The sequence below is a fragment of the Anser cygnoides genome, chromosome 25 (assembly GCF_040182565.1).
Source record: "Anser cygnoides isolate HZ-2024a breed goose chromosome 25, Taihu_goose_T2T_genome, whole genome shotgun sequence".
NCBI lineage: Eukaryota > Metazoa > Chordata > Aves > Anseriformes > Anatidae > Anser > Anser cygnoides.
Window position 1 is genome coordinate 2,142,193 of NC_089897.1, and position 23,052 is coordinate 2,165,244.

The 23,052-nt window shown below is 63.8% G+C and overlaps 2 protein-coding genes across 5 annotated transcripts in view; both read left to right on the forward strand.

The window, feature by feature from the left end:
* Nucleotides 1-5,037, forward strand: part of KIF21B (kinesin family member 21B) — a 34,490-nt gene extending 29,453 nt beyond the window's left edge. For all 4 annotated transcript variants that reach the window (XR_010826549.1, XR_010826550.1, XM_066982921.1 and 1 more), the window contains one exon: nt 260-5,037. Coding sequence is in view for 2 of the 4 variants with exons in the window: in XM_066982921.1 (XP_066839022.1) it covers nt 260-314 (55 nt within the window). In the remaining 2 variants the exon portion in view is untranslated. The remainder of the gene's footprint in view (nt 1-259) is intronic.
* A 3,991-nt stretch (nt 5,038-9,028) lies between these two features.
* On the forward strand, nt 9,029-13,572 carry ELF3 (E74 like ETS transcription factor 3). Its single transcript, XM_066982923.1, has 9 exons — nt 9,029-9,181; nt 9,795-9,963; nt 10,443-10,664; nt 10,883-10,969; nt 11,062-11,181; nt 11,359-11,448; nt 11,994-12,110; nt 12,276-12,471; nt 12,598-13,572. Exons 2-9 carry the CDS (start codon nt 9,801-9,803, stop codon nt 12,716-12,718), a joined length of 1,116 nt encoding a protein of 371 aa, XP_066839024.1. The 5' UTR covers nt 9,029-9,181; nt 9,795-9,800; the 3' UTR covers nt 12,719-13,572.
* Nucleotides 13,573-23,052: the final 9,480 nt, after the last annotated feature.

Sequence of the window (23,052 nt, forward strand, 5' to 3'; positions counted from 1 at the left end):
GGGTGCAGGGGTGGTCCCGCTGTCAGGGTCCCCGCTCCCCTTTGTCCCCAGTCCCTGCCCGCGGGGTGAGCTGGAGGCTGAGCCCCACTGGGTCTGCCTGCTCCCCAAACCAGCCCGGGCGTCCTCGCGCCGAGGGGAAGGAGCTTGGGGGAAGCCCTGGGGGCTGCATGCTGCCAGGGGCTGGGGGTGGAGGACGTCTCCTCGCAGTGCCGAGCCCCCTGCCCCTCTCACGCCGCCCCTCTCACTCCTTATTTCTCAGCGACCTGACGGTGAAGCTCTGGAGCGGGAGGAGGTTGCCCGCTGGGTCCAACTAGGGACTGCAAAGGACTGGAAGAAGGGACAGGAGGGCGACGGCCGGGTACCTCGCCCTTGCTATCGAGACCCCGTCATCGACAGAAGCTCAGCCCAGGGATGGGATTTGTTGTGCCTGGCCCGACGGGGTGGATGAGGCCCCACCTGGTACTTTGAGCACTGATTTTTTCCCGTGAAGAGGCAGCTCCGTGGAGCACCGGCAGCTCCACCTCCCCTCCTGCTGCGGTTTCTCGATGGTTTTCCAGTGACCAGGAAACTTCGTCTCCCTTCTTGCCCACCCTGTTGTACTGCCTGCCAGGACTCCGAGGGGCTGGAGTCCAAGCTGAGCTCCTTGACGCCTCCTCAAAGGAATTTGGAGACACCAAATTCCCTCCTGCCCCTGTGGCTTCCAGCAGCCTCGGCGTGGATGTGCTCCTTTGGTCCCTCTTGGCTCCAGGGCTGGTTCCTGCAGGAGTCTTTCTCCATTCCCCAGTCTCGAGGCTGTTTGGGGTTTGCTGGCCAGGACCGGAGCACGGCGGGGCTGCTTCTTCGGAGACGGTACTTGTGGGACGGCCTCCGTGCTGCGATGGGGTCTGCAGGAGGATTTCCAGGCAGCTCCATCATCCCCCAGCCTCAGCCTGTCCGACCTGGCTCGCCCTGAGCATCTCTGCTGTGCCACAGCCACGGGCGCACGGTGAACCCGGGCACATCTCCATCCATCGCACGACTTCCCAACCTGCTGCGTTTCCTCGCGGTGACCTCTGAAAATCTGAGCCAAAATCTCGGCAGACCCCCTGCTCCGCTCTGCAGCGGGGTAAGGACGGGCTGCTCAGCCCTGCTGCTGGCACCTCGGGTCTCAGCAGGCATTTCTGGTGCGTCCCTGAAGCATTTTAACCCCTCTCGAGCTCAGGACCCCAAGTAAGACCAGAAGTTCCTGGCTGAAGAAGCCAAGGCTGGGTTATTATCTCTTATTTTGGTACAGCTGGGAGCTGGAGGCTCTCAACACCCTGCTCTCAGCCCCTTTTCCTGGGAAGGGACCAGCTCGGTTTTGCCCCGCGAGCCCTGGGGTGCTGGCCGTGGGGCTCGGTGCCCCACAGAGGCTGGGTGAGGATGGAGTTGACCCTGCTGGGAGCAGGGCAAGGAAGGGGTCAGCTGCTGGGGCTGGCACAAATTCCCCGCTCACTGCACACTTGAAGGACAATCCTGCAGGCGGATGATCTTGCACGGTTTGCTCCATCCAGGAGTGTGATCCTGAGGATTCAGCCTCTGCAGCTGCCCTCCTCCTCCCCTGGTTTAAGGGTCAGCAAGGCTCCGGTCCCACGCTGGAGCTTTGATTTCTCCCTCCCCTGGTCCCTTGGGTTGTCCCCTGCCCCATGTCAGGCTTTGTGGGATGGCCGAGGAGACCCCGGGAGCGGTGCCCTCTCCTCCCGTGTTCTCACTTCACTTTTGTCGCAGAAGAAGCAGCATTTGGACTCGGACTTAAGGATTTCCCTACGTGATCCCACCAGTGCTGAACTGGGATCTCGGAGGCCAGGGGCTCCAGGACCTGCCCCGTAAAGCACAGACCATTTTCCCTCTCCTTTCTGCAACCACAGCGACTCCTGGAGCAGCCCCGGGTCGTTTGCCACCAGCCCTGCTTAAAACCTCTCCAGGTGGAGCGTGGCAATTCCTCCGCATCCCAAAGCACAGGAGCATCTCTACTGACTTGATGGGGATTATTTTTTTTGTGTGTTTTTTTGGTGGAAAAAAAAGCAACAAAACAATCCTGCTGGCCTGCCTTGGTGCAGGGCACGATGCTGTGTCACCCTGCCCAGGACAGTGCCCGGGCAAACCAAGAGGCACAACGGCCCTATGGCCACCCGCGTAGCGCACAGAGGTACGGAGCTGGAGGCGGTGACGCCCTCTAAGCCTGTCTCGGAGAGGGTTTCCCTGCTCCTCGATACCTTTTTTTGGGGGATGTGTGTGTCTGTGTGGCTGCAGCCGGGTGCACCGTGGGCGTCGGTGCCTGCGCCAAGGTCTGCCAGCGCCTGCCCTCAAACCTCGCGCTGCTGGAATCGGTGAAGGGGCGCCCTGTGGGGGCGATTTGGGGTCAGATCTGCCTCGCCTTTCTCTCCAGTTTCCCCCTCCACGTAGGCTGCAAAGTGCCTGCTTGGCTTCCCAGGGCTGAGGGGCCGATCCTGGCTGATGCTGAGCACCCATCTGCAGCCTGCAGGGGGGAGGGAGCTGGGGAGCACGGCCCAGCAGCGAGGGGCCAGGGAGGGGGGGGTCTTTGAAGCAGGAGGTGACTGTGATCCCATATTGTGTGTGTGTGTCTGTGTGTGTTGTAGTCCCTGCGTGGGTTGGTGCTGCCCACGCAGGGGAGTGATTTTTGGGGTGTTGATCTGGTTTAGCTACCTCACGGTGCAAGCTGGGTGCTGTTGTCATTGGGTTTCGTCTGGGGGATGGGGTGGGGTTGGGGGGAGGTTGAAGTTTGAATTTTTCTTCCTTCCGTCCTCGTCGTTATGATTTTGATGCTTGAGTTTGTCCCAAAGACGTGTGGCCTCACCTGCACCTCGCTGCGTTTCTGAGCCCCCTCCCTGGGCAGCTCAGCACCCCAACCCCCCCCCCCCCCAGCTCCCACCTCTGCTGATTTCCTGCTGAGATTTGGCTCCCGCTGCTGGAGGATGCTCACACCAGGGCTCTGCCTTGACCCCGTTACTTATGGGGTTGATGTGCAGCCTGGCAGAGGTCCCTCCTGCCCCTTTGGGGGATGGAGAGCAGCCTCTGCAGGGCTGAGCTCAGCCTGCATCCCTGCCCCTGTGCTTGCAGTTAGTCTCTGGGGGTGCAAAGCTCTCCCTGGGGTGATGGCACGCAGAGCACAACGTGGGCACGGGCTGCTACTCATCCCTGTTTTCCTGAGCCCGCCGTGCTCTGGGGGCAGGTGAGAGCCGCAGGGAAGCGCTGCTTTCAAAGCCTCTGCCCAGGGTGGAGGTGGTCTGCGAGAGGGGGGGAATCCCCTGCGTAATGTTAATTTTATTTCTTCCATCCCCAAAATGTAGTTGAACCTAGATCCTGTCCCAGGCACTGAACGTAAACCGGGGCAGCCCCGGGACCCCCCAGTTATCCCCCCTTGGGGCTGGGGGGCTGCACAGAGCTCTGCCTCACTCCCCGCACCGTGGGGTTTGGGGGGCTCGTGGCTCCCAGCCATACCCCCAGGTTTGGGGGGCAGGTCCCCCAAACCCTAAAGCACAAGGTCCCACCCTGCCGGCAGCCTGGTGAGGGGAGGCTCTTGGCCTCTGGTCCTTCAGCTCCTTCAGTTGCTGCCTCTGCCCGCGGGCACCACGAGGGTTTGGGGCTGCACTTCCCCGATTTTACCACCTTGTCCACGTCCCAGAGGATGGTGCCTGCAGGCTCAGGCTGGGGCCGTGGTTTTGGATACACCGAGTGTGTAGGGTAAGGGCAGGAGTGCAGGTGAGGGGCGGAGGAAGCCGGACAGCCCTTTGCTCCTTTTGCACTGTGCTGGGCGCTCCCCTGGGGCTTTACGGGGGTCTCTGAGCCTTTTCCCCCAGCCCCTCCATCGCGGGGCCAGCTTGGAGCTGCCTTCACGCCACGCACCTCGTTTTGCTTCTCCCTCGGTGCCTTGGTTTGTGCCAAGCGTGCGCTGATCCCTGCCCCCCGGGGGGGTCCTGCCCTCGCTCGGGGAGCTGGGTGCTGCTGCTGGTCCTGGGCTCTGCGCCTCGCTCCTGGATCTCCTCCCTCCAGCACACAGGGGCCGGCTCCAGCTCCGGCCTGGAGCTGAGCTTTGCACAGCAGGGATGGAGGTGGCGCAGGAGTCCCAAAGGGCCATGCCCCCAAACCACTGTGAGCCCACCCGGGGAGCCCAGACCCCATCTCCCTCCCCAGCACCCACAGCTCTTATGGCACAAAGTGGGGGGTTTTGGGGCGCTGCGTCTCAGCCCGGCCAGCTGCAAGGAGCTGAAGCACCAGGGCTTGGGGCTCCTCCCCAGCACCTCCCAGCTTTTAGGGTCCCAGTCCTGGTCCTGCAGAGCCACCGCCTGCCCCCAGGGTGTCCTCCCAGTGCCCCCCTTTCCCTGTCCCACACTGGGATGGGGTCCAGGTACGATCCCACGGAGCACGTGTCACTTGCCTTGTCGCTGCTGCTTTGCTCCATCCTGCAGGCACCATGCCCCCCCCCGAGTCCCCTTCTCCCTTTGTGGGGAGCAGGGAAGGGGTCCCCCCAGCCCCAACCCCCCGTGCTGCTCCAGCTGTAAGCAGGAGGGAGCCCAGCACAGCACTGACACCCCCCTCCCAGGCCTTGTTCCTAGAAAACCCATTGCCCTGCGCCTTCCTCCTGCCCTGGGGGCTCGTCCCCATCTCCCCCCGGGACAGCTCTGCCCTGGGACCTGCGCCAGGAGGGGGACAGCCCTGGCTCCCAGCCCCGCGCCTGCTCCATCGCCCCTTCCCTCTGCACAAGTCACAAGCAGCAGGTGCCTTTTCTTGCTCGGAGCTGTTCTACAGAGGCCAGCTCTAGTGAAGGCTTCTTTTATTTTTCTTTTTTTCTCTCTGCTGGGTTGTGCAGCCCAGCCCTGCGGTCTGGGTTTGTCGGAGGACAAGGCGTGTGTATATATTTTATACCTCGATGTGTTCCTGTAAATAGTGTAAGTTATTTCGGTCTCACGATGTACATGTTTGTTTTTTTTTTTTTTTCCAGTGGATGTGATCGTTCCTTGCCTTTTTGTCTTCACGAATAAAGTGTACTGAAACGACCGGGCGAAGCCTCCCAGGGGACGAGCAGAGCTGGGAGCTGCCTGGGCTGATGGACGCAGGGCACACGGGGTGCAGGGGTGCTGCTGGGGCCCTTCTGGTCCTGCCCAGCTGCGGGAAGGCGACCTGCGTCCTCAGGGGCACCGAGTGCTCAGGGGGACAGCGCGGGTGCCGTGGGGCTCCCTGGGTTCTCCCCCAGGACCTGAAGGTGGAGGAAGCACAGCCCTGGCCGGGCTGGCTCTGCCCCTGGTGAGGAGGAGGAGGAGGGTGGGAGCACCTCGTTGTCCTGCTGCAGGGTCCCCAGGCAGGCAGGACAAGGTGTCACCAAGCGCCATCACACAGGGATGTCCCCATGGCTATGGGCTCTGCTGTAGGGCAGTGCCTTGGGTGCCTCCAGCCTGTGATGGTCCCCGTGGTCCTGCCCCGTCCCATGCTCTGGGGGACCTGGGGGACAGGGGGATGTCCTGGGGACAAAGCTCTGGAGGGACAAGAGGCTTTGCAGGAGGATATAGCATGAAATTCGCCAAAGGAAAAGGCCGTCGGGTGCTGCGCCCCGGGGGGGGGGGGGGGGGGCGATGCTGGACGCAGGCACAGCTCAGCAGGAGGGACCTGGGGGTGCTCAGCACCAGCCAGCCGTGCGCCCTGGCAGGTGTGCACAATGTAAAGGGGATGTTAAGGGGATTATTATTTACTACAAAGCTGGTAAAAGCTGGAAGGTGTGTCCTGGGAGGAGAGGCTTGGTGTGCTGGGGGGGTCTGGGCTGGAGGCGAGGCGGCTCCGAGCACCCTCGGTGCTCTCCTCCCCGGGACCGATGCTGGCACCGAGCTGCACGGGGGGGCGGGTTCAGACGTGACAATAGGGAAAAATTCTTTTCAGTGAGGGTGGTGAGGTGCTGGAGCAGGCTTCCCAGCACGGTGGTTGATGTCCTGTGCCTGGCGGCACTGATAATCTGCTTCAGCTTCTCTTAGCCCCGCAGTGCGCAGGGGGCCTTGGCGAGCTCTGCACATCCCTTCCACCTCACCTACCCCAACCCCAAGCCTCTGAGGACACCGGGCAGCCGCGGCAGGACCCCTGCGTCCCAGCCTGGCTGTCGAGGGCCCCCTCCCCGAGCCCGGTGTCCCCAGGAGCGGGTGGCTCTGGGGACAGCCGGCAGGTGGCAGCCCCGGCTGCGGGACCGCGGGGAGCGGCGGCGCTGCTGGGGCCGGGGTCAGCGGGGTCCTCCCCTGGCCCCGGGGGCTGAGGGGGCTGGGGAGGGGGCTGCAGGCAAAGGGGGGGTATGGGGGTGAATTTGGGGGACCCTTCTGGGGGGTCAGGGGTTGCTCTGGGAGGTGGGAAGGAGAAGTGACTGCAGGGAGGGGATGGAGATGGATTGTGTCCCTGGTGCTGGGATTGTGTCCCCAAAACGGGATCCTGTCCCCAAACTGGGATCATGTCCTCAAATTGGGATTGTGTCCCTAAACTGGGATCCTGTCCCCAAGCTGTGCCCGTGTCCCTTAGGGCATGGGGACAAAGGCAAGGCCCGGGGGTGGCACAGGGCAGGAGGTGACCCCAGCACCAGCCCGCGGTGCCCGTGGAGGTGATGGATGGTGGCACCAAGCTGCACCCCCCCAGCCTGTCAGGCAGCCAACCCCCCTCAGAGCAGGGAGAGGGGGCTGTGAGCTGCACCCCGAAGTCTGCAGGGCAGCACCTCAGCCCCAGCAGCCTCCACTTTCTCTTTCCCAGTGGCACTGGTTAGACTGGTCGGATGGAGCAGCTGGGTCCTGGGAGATGCTGGTGCTGGGCTGTGCCTGCACCCACCAACCCGGGAGCAATCCCTCCTGGCACCCATCCTGCACCCACCCTGCCTGGGGCACCCCGTGGGAGATGGGGTCCCTCCCTGCCATGGGTGGCCCGATACAGAGCTCGTCCCGAGAGCGGTGCCAGCTCTGGGGGGGGGCTGCACTGGGGGGGGGGGGGTGACATTACAGCTACCCTGGAATTGGGGGGCTGAGGCGGTGCTGAGCGCTTTCCACGAGGCCTGAAGCAGCGTGGGGGGCAGGGGGGGACAGCGGGCTGGGGGCACAGGGTGCTGCTCTGGTCCTGGCTGGGTCTCAGGAGGGTGCCCAGAGCTGCTCCAGCCCCGTGGCCTGCATACACCCGTGCTGCCGCTGCCAGGGTGATGGGATCTGCGGGGCCACAGCCGGGAGGGTACCGTGGGTCTGGGTTCTCCCCCCAGCAGGGCTGGTGGCACCAGTGGCACCCCCCCCCCCCCCCCCCGGCCTGGTGTCCCACCCACTTGCTGCACCGGGTGCACCTCTCCAACCAGCGGCATCACCCGGGCTGACTGCAGCACCTGGCTCTGTGGGGAGCCCCGGGGAGGAGGATGCTCAGCCCAGTCCCCCCCAAACCGCCCCCATCTGTGCAGAGCTCCCGGGGGCTCCCGGTGCTCCGTGCCTGCCCCTTCTCCCCCCGGCTCGGGGCACCGCAGACCCGCCGTGACCCCGCTCCAGGGGCTGCTGCCTTTTGAGAGTGGGTGGAAAAAGCTCCCCCAGGGGCAGGTTTCTAACCACAACGCTGGAACCCAGCCTGGCAGCGGGATCCCCGGGCACTGCGGGGTCACAGCACGCAGGGTTTCAGGCTCTGCGTGCGCCCAGCACCGGCGTATCGCCCGGTGGTCCCGGCTTATCAAAGGATGGAGCCGGCAGGGGCTGCTCCCCGGCGTGGGGACGTCCCCGCACGCTGCAGGATGCTGTGCCCGGGAAACAAAAGGGCCTGGCAGCACCCAGCACTCGTGACGGTGCCATGCAGGAATGAAGCTGGGGCAGGTGATCAGCTCGCACGACCCGGTGCCTCCCGGAGCGCAGGCTGGCCCCCGGGGCCACAGCACGGCCCCGCAGCGCGGGGTGACGTGACCGCACGGATGGGGCCGAGGCACAGCATCCACGTCGGATGCACCGGTCGGTCGGCACCAAGCCACACCAGCTGGTTTGGTGCCAAGCACTGGTGTGAAGTGACCAGGACCTAGAGGTGATGCTGGGGTCGGCTGCGGTCACCCAGTGCCGGGGAGATTGCTCCAGCCCCTGGATGTGGCTGGCTCAGCAAAGCGGCAGCGCTGGGTAAATGGGTGCTGGGCTCTTGGCCTGGATGGGTCCAGGTCTCCCTCTGCTAGCACAGAGCTTAAAAACCAGCACGAACAGACCCAGACAGGGTCCCAAATCCTGCCCAAAAGCCAGAGAGGGGCAGTGGAAAACAGTTCCCCAAAGGCATTCCCCCAGCCCTGCTTTACCCCTTGGCGTGCGGCCCTGCGTGCATACGTGTGTGCCCGTGCAGTGGTGCTTGTGAAATGGCCGGGGATGGTCTGGCACAGCTCTGCAGCCTGCCCCAGCCACCCCTGGGCAAAAAAAATGTCCCATCGCAGCAAGGCGAGCAGCGACACTTGGGCACCTGCCCTGCCTCTGCTCTGTCCCTGCACGGACAGATCATCACGGCCTCTGCCACGCGTGGTCCCGGGGACAGTGCCCGCGGCGTGGGTGACCCGGGCAGGACTCTGAATGCAGCTGGGGACCCCTGCAAGAGCCCCCCTGCCACGAGCACCGCGCTGCCCCTTGGAGCAGGGCTCGGTGAAGGGAAATCTGCATCGCCGGGGGGCACCTGGGGCAGCCATCCCGGCCACTTTCCCCCTGAAAGAGCCCCCGGGATGGATGCGCAGCCCCTGGGGCTGCTCCGGCCCTCCTGGGCATGTTTTCTTGGCAGTGGGAGCCGAGCGAACCTGCTGCTGCGAGCAAACAACCACGAGCCGGGCAAACGGCGGCGAAGAAAACACCCCGCGAGGCCGGCGCGGGTGAAACTCTGGGCACCGGCAGGGCAAGGGCTCTGACAATGATTAAACTGGCCAACCCAGATTTCCCGGCAAGGCAGCGCTGGGCTGGGACCCGGTGGTTCATATTATGCAAATCACCTGGATCTGGGAGCATGAACGTTTCAGCCTGGAATTCCCCTCGGGCCTCCAGATCGCGTTACGCCGCCCGTGCTATAAAAGAGGAGACGTGGGCAGGATCTGCCCATCGGCACAGCCTGGCCGGGCCCGCAGCCGTGGTTAGCGGCCGGGCAGGGCTCCCCTCGCCTCCCCCCTGGATTAGCTGCCGCCCCGCGAGTGCCATCGCAGAAGGTACCAAAGCTTTTTCCTTCGGGACCTGCTCCCCGACGGCGACGTCCCCCCAGCTTTGCTCCCTTCCCTCTGCATCTTCGCTCCCGCCGGGGATGTGCTCGGTTGGTCCTCGCTCGCCGCGCGCCCGCTGCCCCAGCGCAGCCACCGGCCCTTTTGGGGGGCCAGAGAGGGGCCCCCCTCCACCCCCTGGGCTTTGCCCAGCGACCAGCAAGATTTGGCTTTTCTACCACGGGCTGCCGAGTCACCGGGATGTGCTTTTTGGAGCTGCTGGCGGCCCTGCCCGTGGGCAGGGGGCAGGGGATGTGCCCACCCGCGGGGCTGGGGGCGCATTTGGTGGCCGAGGGTCCCGCAGGGGCCGTGCCGCGCCGTGCTGCGGGACCGACAGCCCCCTTGCTGCGAGAGGGGCTGGCAGGGCTGGGGAAGGGGCTGCCACCTTGTCCCCTGCCCCGGGGTGGCAGGGATTCAGGCCACCGGGCGGGCGTTTCGGCAAAGGTGACCCGAGAGGCGGCGGCGGACGGAGGCAGGGAGAGCTCAGCCTCACCCAGCCCGGTCCCGGGGCTCCCGCGGGTGCTGCGGGTTGAGGGCCGGGGCTCACTGTGGTCTCTCGGCACAGAGCTTGATGGCAGGATCTTGCGAGATCAGCAACATTTTGTCCAAGTACAACAGCACCATGTACCAGCAGGAAGAGTCGCAGCTGGCCCTGGATGTGCTGGGACACCCTGGGGACGACGGCAGCCTGGGGCTGAGCTTCCCCCCGAGCCTGCCCCCGGTAGACACCACAGGTGGGTGGGGGCGAAGTGGTGGTGGGCTGCAGGGGGGAGCCCCTATGTAGGGGAGAAGTGAGGCAGTGCAGCTGCCTTGGAAGAGCACCCACGGTCCCATGGGGGCAGGTCGATGGTTTGCACCATGCCTCAGTTTCCCCAGGGGGGTGATGGCTGGCAGGCTGCCGGAGGATGCGCCGGGTGGCACAAGGTGCCAGGCCCATAATCCGAACCCCATAACCCCAGCTCCATAATCCAAACCCCATAACCCCAGCCCCATAATCCAAACCCCATAACCCCAGCCCTATAACCTCAGACTCATAATCCCAGCCCTATAACCCCAGCCCCATAACCTCAGGCTCATAATCCCAGCCCTATAACCCCAGCCCCATAACCCCAGCCCCGTAACACAGCCCAGGACCCGCTGTGCCCCACGGGACCAACCCACGTACCCAGCCGCTCGCTGCCCAGCCCTGAGCCCCGCTCTCCGTCCCTTGCAGAAACGCCAGAGTGGTTCAGTGAGCTCCCATACTTCTGGACCAAGGTGCAGGTGCTGGAGTGGATCAGCTACCACGTGGAAAAGAACAAATACGACGCCAGCATCATCGACTTCTCCTGCTGCAACATGGACGGCCACACGCTCTGCCACTGCAGCCGGGACCAGATGCGCCACATCTTCGGGCCCCTGGGGGACGAGCTCTATGACCGCCTGCACGAGATCAGTGAGTGTCCCGAGGTCCCCTTTGTCCCCAGGCCTGGCAGCTCCGAGAGCAAGGCTGAGACCCCCCCCTCCTCCACCAGCCCAGGACCCCCGGAGCTGCTCAGGGTGGCGCAGGGGCACGGAGCGGTGTGCGGGGAGGGCTGGGCTCAGCTCCTGGCAGGCGCCGTTCCCCACCGTGCCGAAATAGGGTCACTAATCACAGTCCCCTCACCCCTGCAGCCTCTGACGAGCTGACCTGGATCATTGACTTGCTGGAAAAAGAGGATGCGAATTCCCAAGAGACCTTCCTGGACACCAGCCACCTGGGTACGAGAGGGGCCTCGGCCACGGCTACCCCCAGGGGCCACATGCGGGCGTGGGCAGGGCTAACCCCTTCTCCCCTTCTCTGCCCCTTCCAGAGCTGGCAAACCCCTGTGCCAAGGATTCCCTGGAGGACCTGAAGCCCACAAACCCTTTCCTCTTCACAGACATCACCTGCTCGCCCGACGCCATGTCCCCAGGCAGCTCCGATGTCTCAGGTCAGTGGTTTCACCCGGCTGAGAGCTCCCACAGGGCTGGGAGCGCAGCGGGAACCACGGGCGGGTTTGGGGCCGGTACCTGGCTGACCCCAGGGGCCTGGTGGGGGGAAAAACAATGGGAAACGCCTCCGGGTGCAAATCGCTCGAGGGCTGAGCCCCGTCCCTTTGCCCCCCCAGGGCCTGCCATGTCCCACAGCCCCAACTCCCAGGACTCCGGTGGAAGCGACCTCGACCTCGACCCCGTGGAAGCGAAGCTCTTCCCTGACGGTGAGCTGCGGGCATCCCCCCTGGGCCGGGAGGGCAGAGCTTGTGCCAGCCATTTAGGGACAAGCCCTGAACACCCATCTGCACTGTGGGATTTTTTTTTTTTTTTTTTTTTTTTGCGTGCCCTGGGCGCTATTCTCCCCATTGAGCTGCAGACGGGTGGGAAGGGGCAGGCGATGGCAGCGGGGTGAGGGCTGCAGCCGGAGGTGCTGGGCGCTGGAAGCGTCGAGCCCAGCTGGCGGCGGGACTGGGGACACTGGGGGTGCAGGGAGGCAGCGGGGTTTGGGGAAGGAGCGGTGTGCTGCCCTAAGAATGGAGGCTCCCCTGTGTCGAGGGGGGGGATGATGTGGGAGGGAAGGGGCAGACTCTGCTCCCCGGGGGATGGTTCCCTGGTGCCTGGGCTTGAAAAGAGGGCACAGCCCCTGACACCCCCAGCCAGCTCTCCCCTGCTCCCGAGGGAGACGTCTCTGTGCCCGGGGAGGGGGGGCTGCACGCCGGCAGGCCCCACAGGTGGGATAACACATCCATCCCCTTGTCGGTGCGCGCAGACGGCTTTGCTGGGAGCAAGAAAGGGGACGGCAAACACGGCAAGAGGAAACGGGGACGGCCCCGAAAGCTCAGCAAGGAGAACAGAGACTGCCTGGAGGGCCGGAAGAGCAAGCACTGTACGTAAAACCTCCGGCCTCCCAGGGGGAATGCCTGCCCCAGCCTGGTCCTTGGGGCGGGGGGGGGGGGGGGAATTTGGGGAAGGACCGTGTCCGCTGGCAGGAGGCTGGGCAGAGCCGCGGGCAGGAGTTTCCGTGCCCTGACGGCTCGATCTCCCCTTGCAGCCCCGAGAGGCACCCACCTGTGGGAGTTCATCCGGGACATCCTGATCCACCCGGAGCTGAACGAGGGGCTGATGAAGTGGGAGGACCGGCGGGAGGGCGTCTTCAAGTTCCTGCGCTCCGAGGCGGTGGCCCAGCTCTGGGGCCAGAAGAAGAAGAACAGCAGCATGACCTACGAGAAGCTGAGCCGGGCCATGCGGTGAGTGCCCCCCCCCGGCCCCGACGGGGGTCCTGCTCCCCCCCAGGACTCAGCCTTGGCCCCCGCACCCAGCGGGGCTGCACCCAGAGCCCTGACCCCAACACTTATTCCCCCCCCCCCCCCCAGGTATTACTACAAACGTGAAATCCTGGAGAGGGTCGACGGGCGCCGGCTGGTGTACAAGTTTGGGAAGAACTCCAGCGGCTGGAAGGAGGAGGAGGTGCTCAACAGGAACAAGGAGCTGTAGGAGCCCCGGACACGGGGGCCCGTGGAGCCCCCCCGGGCCAGTCCCGAGCCTGGCTCCTGGCAGGAAAATTTGGCAGCTGCTGCCCCACGCAGCCTGTGAAACTCCAACACGCTCGCGTGTGCTGGCGACCGCTGGCACCGAGGTGTTTAAAGCTAATATTTTGGCTCCAGTAGGTTATTGTAAACCATTATTTCCCTCGCTGGATTTGTACCTCCGACTCGGAGAGGCGGCGACTTTGGCTGTTTGAAAGCCTGGACAGGAGAAAAGGGGGGAAAAAAAAAAAAAAGTCTGAGGTGGCACCGAGTGGGTGTCCTGCTGTCACCCAGCGCCTCATCGCCGATCGGACGGGAGCCACCCCACCGCTGCTCGTGCCGTGAAGGCGCCGCTGTCCTGGCTGCCCTCCGTGGGGCGAGCGGGGCCCCTCTGCAGCAGCGGCAGCGCCTGCCAGGAGACGACGGGAGCAATGCAGAGAGCTCCTCCTGACCCCGCAGAGCCCACAGAGGGGACGCTTGGGGCACCAGGGCCTGTCCGTGTCACCAGCCCAGCTGCCTGTACCTAGGAACAGGCCGTTTCCCCCAAGGGTGGCTTCTAATTTATGTAAAAAAAAAAAAAATATGGCACGGAGTGAATGTACAGATTTATTTTTTCACGAGGAAGATGTTCCCGCGTGGCAGCGTGCTCCCTGTCCTTGTGCAGGCGGTGATGCTCAGCTGGCCTGAGGCCACGTCCCGGGGGCACAGACTGGCTCTGTGCCCCGCAGCAGGAGGGGGATGCCAGCCCACCGGGGGTGACTGGATTCCTCCTTTTGAGCTCGGGAGCATAAAAGGAATAAATTGTTTGTCTGGGTTTTTGTAGCTCCGTCTCCTTGTCCTTGCTTTTCCTCGAGGCATAGCGGGGGCCGGATGCATGTTGCCTGCAATGTCCCCTTGCTGATCCCCTTCTGCCGCCATCCCTCTTGCTTGCCGTGGCCTGGACTCACTGGCCCACTGATCCTGACTCGCTGGCCACCATGGCACGGGGTGGCAGGATCCTCCTGGGCTCTGTCTGTCCCCATGCTGACAGCGAGAGCTGGAGGCCGTGTCCCCAAGCCAGCGGGGCAGGGGCACCTTACACCAGCTCCTCGGCCTCGTTCCCTTCTGAGGACCCCCCCAGAAATTCAGCCCTGGCGTTCGCCTTTGCAGGACGGCTTTTATGGAGTGCCAGCACCGAGGCAGAGCTCAGTCAGCTGCAGGGGGGTGGGAGGCAAAATCCTGGCCCCACAGGCCCCCGTGCACCGGTCACTGGTAAAAGGTCCCTCAGCATCCTCCATAATTAGGTCCCCAGCCAGGCTGGCGGTTGAGGCAGGCAGAAGGCACGGCAATTTTATCTTATTTTATTCTTTTAAGGCTTGCTCGTCTTCCAGTCTGGCTATCTGGGGGGCTTTGCAAGGGGACCAAATCTTCAGGAGCGGGCTTGGCAGCGGGGAGCCCACACGTGTGCAGTGCCGACACCAAACTTCCCCTGCAGCCCCGGCCATGGGGAGGCAGGGAGGGGGCCCAGGGGCTCTGGGGGAGTCCCCAACCCCCGGGCTGTGTCTGTGGGGCAGCCAGAAGGGAGCACGGTGGGCTGGAAGCCGGGCATCTCGGGATGTTTCCACTACGAGCTTGGCAAAGAGCTGTCCATGCCTCGTTCCCCGTGGGCGTGCTTCGTGGCAAAGCTTTCTGAAGCCCGCTGGGCACCACAGGGCTCGTTGCCACCTTGCTGGTGTACAGGACCCTCCTGAACGAGGGCATGCAGAGGATGGGGGTGCCCAGCTCCTGTTCACCCTCCGGGTTTTACCTGGGAACCCTACGCCAAGCTTGGAGCTTGACCAGGTTTGGGATGCCCAGGCAGAAGCAGCGCCGCAACCTGCGGAAAGGTTACGGGGTAGGGAGGCTGTAGGGATGGGGCCAGCCCAGCAGCGGGGGTGAGGGTAGGTTTTGGGATGCTTTAGGTGGTAAGGCTGCCCTGCAAAGCCTCAGAGAAGCCTTTTTGGCAGGGGGACAAAGCTTTTGTTCCCTGCCTGCCCTCCTTCCTGCCAGAGGTGCGGCTCAGTTAAAAATCGCCTGACACTTGCAAGAGCGCGGCCCTTTTCTCTTCCAACCCCCTGATGGCCATAGCCCTGGCACCCCAATTCTCTGCCTGCAGCCCTCCAAGGACCCCCCAGTGTCCTCCTGGAGATGTGGCAGGGGCCCAGAGCTCCAGCAGGAGGCTGTGCTGAGGGCAGGAGGGGCCCTTGGGCCAGGTCCAACCTCTTCTGAGGGTTGGTCAGCCACTGCTTACAGGGGGATTTGCCTTGCTGAGACACCTGGCTCCTGCTGATGTGCCGTGCCATGCCATGTTGTGCTGTGCCATGCCATGCCATGCCATGTTGTGCCATGCCGTGCCATTTTGTGCCGTGCCATGCCATGCTGTGCTGTGCCACGCCATGCTGTTCCATGCTACACCTTGCTATACCATGCTGTGCTGTGCCATGTAGTGCCATGCCGTGCCATGCTGTGCCATGCCGTGCCATGCCATACCGTGCCACGTGCACCCTTGTGGTCCAGCAAGGCACCTCACACAGGGGAACCTGAACTCACAAAAAAATCCTGAGGATGACACCACCCTAGGCCAGCCCTCCATCCCTTCCCTGCACCTGCGCTGCTCCCGGCTGAGATGTGGCCATCAGGCCTCCCCGGCGGTGCGCGGAGAGGTCCCGGCCCCTGGGTGTGAGCTGCGAGCCAGCCCCGGGTCTGGGCTGCAGCCAGAGCCCTGTCACGCTCCTTGCGTAACCTCCCCTGTGAACAGGTTTTCCCGGCTGGAGTCTGCTGGCTCCGGCGAGCGGAGGGTGCTGCAGCCCATCCCTGACCTCCCAGGGCTGCTGCAAGCAGCGGGGACCGTGCCGAGATGCTCGGGGTGCCCACGCAAGCACCGCGCTCGGGAAGGGACCGGGCTGGTGCCCGCAGAGGGGCCAGGTCAGGCAGGAGTTGTCCTTGCCGCTGGCTGCCATCCCTCGCTCAGGGTTTGGGGCTGTGGGCGAGGTGTTTGCTCTCCGTCAATAGATAACCCCAGCAGGCTGGCAGGGAGCGCGCAGCACTTTGTCACGCAGCCTGCTGCCCTGCCAAGCGCGCCGTGTTTGCACAAGCAGTTTCATTTCTTCCCCGCTGCGGTTTGGGTTACCTAACGAGCCCGGGACAATGTTTAACCAGCTCTGGCAGCAGCAGGAACCCCATTGCCTCGCCGTGCCCCCGGCGTCCCCACTGCTGCCACCGCTGGCCAGGAGGCTCAGGGTGGAGGCCGGGGGTCTGTGTCCTCCCCCCCGGCTGCACCTTCCCCGTGCCAGAGCAGGGAACGAGGACGTGGAGGCAGGGGAGTGCGGGTAGGGGCTGGGGACCAGGTCCTGCAGCCTCCCGTGAGGCTGGTGTGAGCAGAAGAGGCGGGGGGGGCCGGGAGCAGGGTGTGCAAAGCCGCACACACGCGCGTGCACACACACTCACGGTGACCTCCCCGGTGACCTCCACACCTGCGCTGAGCCAACCCCGCGGAGCCTCCCGGCGCCCTGGCACCAAAAAGAGATGATTTATTTGTTTTCTTAATCTCCCTGGAGGTGCCCAGATCCCGTGGCTGTGGCGAGCCCTGGCAGAAAATGGAGAAGAAGCTTTGCCACCTCACCGACACTGACGGCTGCCCGGGGACCCTGCCCACCAGGTGGTCCCGAGCTGAACATGGTTCTGGCACCCATTTTCCACGGAAATACCTTAATCACCCTTCATGTTTGTGCATTAAAATGGGTTTTCTGTGCCCTGAGAGCTCCCCAGAGGGGCGCAGGGGCCAGTGCTGACCCCAAATCCCAGCTGGGGAAAAGGAGGGCGGTTAGCCCTGGCCAGCTCTTGCCTGGCCCCGTGTCCCCAAAGCAGGCCGCTGTGGCTGAAAGGTGGCAAGCGCAGGGGCAGAGGAATGGGGAGAGGGCAGAGGTTTCGTCCCACATCCCGTGCACCGGCCCATGAAGCGGCCCCGAGCGCAGCAGCACGACCTGATTTTCCAGCCCAGCCGGACCGTGGCCATCTGCAGAACGGATCAGGGCCGGGGGGAACGTGGTGGGGACAGGGACAGCCTGTGGGAGGCTGGGACAGACCCCTGGGGACCTTAACCCTGCCTCCCGCTGCCCCTCCACCACGCTCCCCGCAGCCTTCGCTTGCTTTCATCCTCTCTCACCTTCCTGGCCCTTGCTCAGCACATGGGGAGGAGAGGATTGAAACCATGCTGGGAGCAACGGGGGGGCTGTGGGGTCCCGTCTGCCTTCCCACTGCAACGTGCCAGGGAGCCCCCAGTAGTGCAGGGACGGAGACTGGCCCAGGTCCATGGCCCAGGGTGGCACCTGGCCCAAAAGGCTGGCCCCAAATGTCTTCTTTCTGCAGGGAAAGCATTTATTTGGTGGGACGTTTCATTGGTGGGATGTTTCTTTGGTGTGTTTCTCCCTGGGGTCCTGGTCCGGGGGAACTCAGCCCTTCAGACCCTGGGAACAAAGCCTGCAGAAAGAAAAAAGGTGCGTAAATCACTGGGCTTGGTCCTGCTGGAAACACGCAGGGGAAAAAACCTTGGAAACCCGTGAGAGACATTTATTGCAGCTGGACCTGTCCAGCTGTGATAAGAAACACTCTTCCTGCTGGATTTCACCCAGCGCTGCCCTCCCCAGTCCCCGACCAGCCCTGGGCTTGCTTCATGCAACCCAGGCAAAAACCTCCCAGCTTCCAGGATGGGTCGTACCTGGAGGAGCTGTGCACCATTTGGCACGGGCAGAACCAGGCTCCGGAGCACCCAGACTTCCCCGAGAAAATTGCCAGAGGGCAAAAGCATGTCGCAGTTTGGGCTGCCCAGCTGCCTGGGGGGCTTTTCTGGCAGTGGGCTGGGTGAAAAGCTCAGCTGGCATAAACGTGCGTGGAGAAGTATGGGGGGAGCGAAGGGGTGCGGGGCTGTGTTGCGGTCCTGGGAGGGGTCTCATGGGTGCAGCTCTAGGGGCTGTGCTGGGGGCAGGAGGGGGAACACGCTGTAAGGACATCGAATAGTTATATATATATATATATTTTTTTTTTAATAGAAAAAAAAACACGCTTATGGTGACACGGAGGGAAAAGATATTTATTGCCCAGGGGATGTGGGTTCTGTAGGGGCTGGGGGGACGTGCTGCGGGGGGCTGTGCCATGGCAGGAGCGAACCCAGCCCGGTATCGGGGTTGAACTGGCAGCTTGGGGCTGGGCAGGTCCCCGGGGCTGCGTCCCTCTGCCCGGGGCTGCCGCCGTCACCGGGGTGCCCGCACAACGCTCCCCCCTGCCTCGCAGCCCGACGCTTCCTTCTGCTAACCGCCTCCAGCAGCGGCTGCCCCGGGGGTGTCTGGCTCACCCAGGAGAGCTGCCCGCTGATGGTAACTGGTCTGTTAAAACCCTGGGCTGTTTGGTTGTTAAACAAGAGGGCGGCTGTTCCCGCTGTCGGAACGGGGAAGCCGCAGCGGTGGCTGCCTGGAACCAGAGGCAGCCGGCTCGTCTCCGTCAGCCCGTGCCCACCTTCCCCCTTTTTTTTTTGCTGTGCCCCGCGCTGCTGCCAAGCTGCTCCATCCCACCCGTCCCTTGCCCCCAGCCCAAGCTCCTGGGGGTCTGTCCTGTGCTCTGTCCTGTGCCCTGCTCGCTGCTCCACGGCTCAGCCGTGCAGCATACGAGTGGCTCCGGCTGGCCACAGGGCCTGGGCCATGCTCCTCGGGCACAGACGTGGGACGTGCTTCCACCCAGGACTGGCAAAACTGCACCCATGCATCCTCCCCAGCTCCCTTCCCTGCTCAGACACGTCTCCTCCTGCAGAAAATGCCGTGTCCCAGAGTCCCCAGGCGGGGACGGATGCTCAGCCCTTAGCTTGGCGGCCCCATTGGTGGCCCTTTTTGGGTCGATGTCCCCTATTTTCCTGCCTTCCCCTCCCTCCACCACTGCCACCAAAAACCTCAGTTCTGTTCCATTGTGTAGCAAAACAAGATTTTCACCGCATTCTTGTTTCCCGGCCAGCTCTACCCTTTGTTATCCACCAAGCACCGAGCGGAGCCTGGCGCAGCACCAGCCCGCATGCGGGGTCACCGGGCAGCCCAGGGACCCGCGGCCCCGGCCGGGCTCTGGCACCAGGCTGGCACACACAAAAACCTTGTCCCAGGGCTGCTGCAGCTCGATTCCCATCTCACGTGCATTTCACTTCGACACAATGAGCGCCTGCTGAGGTTTCCTGCTTTCTCCCACACCTCCAGCTCTTCTCCCCCTTTCCTGCTGAGCCGACTGCGCCCAAGCAACCCCAAAAGGCTCAAGTCCTCCAGGGGCTCGGACGGGGACACTTGCAGCCTCTTCAGCTGTGGGATTTGGGGGATGGAGCTGCGGTAACTCGTGGGCTGCAGCTCCCAGCCCCTATTTTCCTTCCTCCACCTTGCACAGATTAATTTCATGGAGAGGTCCCCACTAACCCTGATCTCCTCCACTCGTTGCTCATCTCCCTACCCTGGCCTCATGCTCACCCTCTAAGCTTTCAGCTGAGAACCCAGGTAGCACATTAAGGTTTTTGAGCCCACCAAACCATTTTGGCTGTGTCCTGGTCCCTTGTTCAGCAAGGCGCTGGTCATTGAGCCCCTCTTCTCCCAACCTGGCCTTGCCTTTCTGCTGTCCCCGCTCCCTGCGCCCCGACCACGTGCAGTCAGAGGGGAAGGAGGAGGGGAACGAGATATTGGAGAGGGAGACAAGATGGGAGTGGGGGGCAGAAGATGACTGGGGGGGCAGAAGCTGGCTGCCCCAGTGCAATGCCATATTCTTGGGTGCCTACGGAAGCCAAGCAGGGGATGATTTGCTGAGCGTTTTGTCTTGGCCACCATGTCTGGAAGAAGAGCGCAATATCTCTCTGGGAGACCCCAAAACTGATCTGGGGAGCTCTGGACTCCAGCACCAGCTCCTCACCACCAGCCAGATGTGGCTTGGGGGCAGCTGGTGGCCAGCGATGGTGCAAGGGTCCCCAGGATGAACGTGGAAACTGTCAGCTGCAGCGGGCCAGGGCAGTCAGGACAGGTGATGGAAGGGGATGTCACCCACCACCCCCCCATGGCTGCTTCTGGGAGGGCTCAGGGGGCTGCAGAAGGATGGCAGACGTACAATGAAGTGCCCAGTGGGGTGTCCTATTTGCCTGCTGGCCCCCAAGTCAGTGGCTGGGCCACCAACATGAGAAATTCCCAGCTCCGGTGTGTCCGTGCCTTGGGGTCGGGGCTGGCGGTGCCCTGCCGAGTGCGGCACACCTCAAGCTCCTGGCGTGCGCCGGCAGCAGCCGAGCCCCAAGGCAAAGGTCTGCTGGGGTGGGGGTGGCAGAGCTCCCTCGGCCTCCAAAGGCTGGGGTGACACAGGGTGATGGCTGAGACGAGCTGTGGGTTCAGTCCCGGTCATCCCAACACCAAACCTCTACGGCGCCCCTTCACTTTGAGCTTGCTTGTGGGGGCAAATCCCCTTGCAGAGGCTTTCCCCCTCCGGGGAATTTGGGTCCCCGAGGTGGCAGGGCACACAACGGGGCAGGGTGACCCCTCCTGCCAGCATGTTCGGGTGGCCGTGGTGCTTTCTTGTGCCCAGTCCCAGCAGGGATGTACCCAGCTGGCCCCGGTGCCGTCACGGTGGGGTCACGGTGGTGGCAACCCCGGTGGGATCTGCGGGCTCCCCAGGCAGCGGGCGCTCCTCTGGTTTCTGCTTTCAGGACTGTAGGCGAGCAAGTCCAGACCTGAGCCTGTTTTCGGGCAAAGGGTGGGTCCTACAAGAGGATCTCATCGCTCCAGGGCTTTCTGAAACCAGACGGGTTTCAGAGCACACATTGAGGGAACCACCTCAGCCCCGGCCACCAGGCACGACACAGCTTCAGGGCCAGCAGGCTGGAGGTGGCACTGGCCCAAGCCTTGGGGTCGTGCTGCTGAGCTTGCAGGGGAGATGAGGATTTGGGGGCTAGGACCTGCAGGATGAGACCCTGGAGCTGCGCTGCCCCAGGTGGGCTCTGCACTCACCTGTGCCATGCCCCTCCAGGGCACCCTGCACCCACACCGAGGACAAAATCTGTGCTGGAGGCTCCGAGCGCTGGTCCACGAGCAGCCTGGCACAGCAAAAAGGTGCAGCACGGCCAGAGCCTGGCAGATCTTCACCAGCTTCCAGTGGGTGTTCCAGTTCCCTTCCCTATAAATCCCCAGTGTACCCAGTGGGCACCAGACCTCGCCCCGCCTGGCACCAGGCTCCTGCTGGGTCCTTCCCCAGGTGCTGCCCTCGTCAAAGGGAGCAGGGTCAGAGCGGGCATGGGGTCCACTGGGATGGACAGAAGGTGTCTGGTCCTGAGTCAGACTCTGCTGGTGGCCGGGATGGTCAGGATAGGGTCTGCAGGGGCGGACAGGCACTGACCTTGCAGCCCTTCACCCTCCCCACCCCAACAGGGTGCTGGGTGCTGAGTGAAGGGGGGGGGTTCCCATGGGCCACCCCAGGCCCTGGGGATGTGGCTCAGTTTGGGACACAGCAGGAGAAGAGACGGGCTCATGGAGAGGGGCTGTCTGTGTGCTCCCCTCTCCTTGAGCACCCTCCAAGCTCTCAGGGGGCTCCCGGGTGCCAGGACCCCTTCCCAAGCTGTCCCCGGGGCTCCCCGCAGCGGCCTCAGCCCCGAGGGAGCGGAGAGCCCAAGGGTCGCTCCAAGCCCAGCCGTTGCCTGCCGGCGCTGGGACCCATCCCTCTCGCATCCTCCCTTCCCAGAAGTGACGGTGGCAGGCGGCCAGCCCCACCTGCCCGACAGGTAGAGCAGGGGTGGGGGCAGGCTGCTGGCACCCGACGGGCTCTGCCCTGCCCCATCCCGCCCTGCCAGGCGCTGCCCCAGCACCGGGACACGAGGAGTAGGGCCCCCCCAACAGCACTGCCACCCCAAAAGGCACGGGGGGGAAGCCTGGGGGCTGCGGGGTGCGGATCCCTTGCACCTGTGGGTGTTACCCACGGCGTGTTGCACGGCTATAGGTGCATATGTATGGGTAGAGGTGCACGCAGGGACGTGCACGGGGTGTTGTGCTGCTGAACATTTCCAAACACAGATGCTCGGCAGGTGCACACGCAGCACGGAGCAGGTACACGAGCAAGATGCAAGCGTGCACAGATACACTTGCATAGTTGCATGCTGCATTATGCGTGCATGGTGGTGTGCAGAGGGAGCCTTGTTTGGGGGGGCAGGGGGCACCCCAGCAGCCTGAAGGCTGCTGAAGCCACACGGTGGCATGGGGGTCCCATGGGACATGGGGGTCTTGTGGGACACGGGGGTCCTGGAGCGTTGTGATGGAGCTTGTGTGGATGAGAGCAGCAGGCAGCTCTATGTCGTGGTGCAGGGGCTGGCCGGGGTTCAGGGCAAATGGCTGCAGCGGGGAGGCGAGGAGAGATGGGGGTGCAGCAAAGGGTGAAGTGGTCTGAAATCTGAACTTCTGAAATCTGAAATCGGGCTGGATGCGGTCTGGGCAGCCTGCTCCAGCGGGAGGTGTTGTGCCCGTGGCAGGGGTTGGAATTAGATGGACCTCAGGGTCCCTTCCAACCCAACCTCAGGTGGTCCTCGAGGCCCTTTCCCACCCAACCATCCTGTGATTCTGCAATTTTACGGCACCCAGGATGAAGCATGGTGCAAGGAGCAGGGAGGTCAGGCGCTCGCCCTGGACCTACAGCAGCTCTTTGGGAATCCTGGCGTAGATCCTACAGCAGCCTCCACCCTGACTGTCCTCAAACACCGAGAGCAAACCCCACTTTATCCCGAGGAAAGAGGCACCAAAAGCACGATGGGGACGGGGAAAGGCGGAGGGGCCGGTGGCCGCAGCTCCCCTGCCCCCAGGGCTGTCCCTGCTGTCCCCGGGCTGGCGCTGAGCTCAGCGTGCTGCGGTTCCCTGCTCGCTGCGTGCCAGCTGCTTCGTCACGAGGCAGGAGGAGTGGGAACAGGTTATGCTAGGTCTGCCTGGCCCAGGGCGAGCGCAGGTGAGCGCGGGGAGCTGGGGGTGCAGGGCAGGCAGGCAGCGTGTGGATCCCCACGGCTCTACCCCAGGGAGAGCCCCCCCCCTCCCCCCGGCTCTGCTCGGGACCCCCACCCCCAGCCTGGGCAGCGTGGCACGGCCGTGGGGTGAGGATGGGGGGAGCAGGATGCGGCCCCCACCCGTGAGGTGTGGCCGAACTGAGCAGTCTGCGGGGCGTAATTATCGTCCCGGGCCGGAAAAAGCAGGTTGGGGTCAGGACAGGTCACATTCGGGTCAGATCTGGAGAGCTGGCCTTGGTTCGGAACAA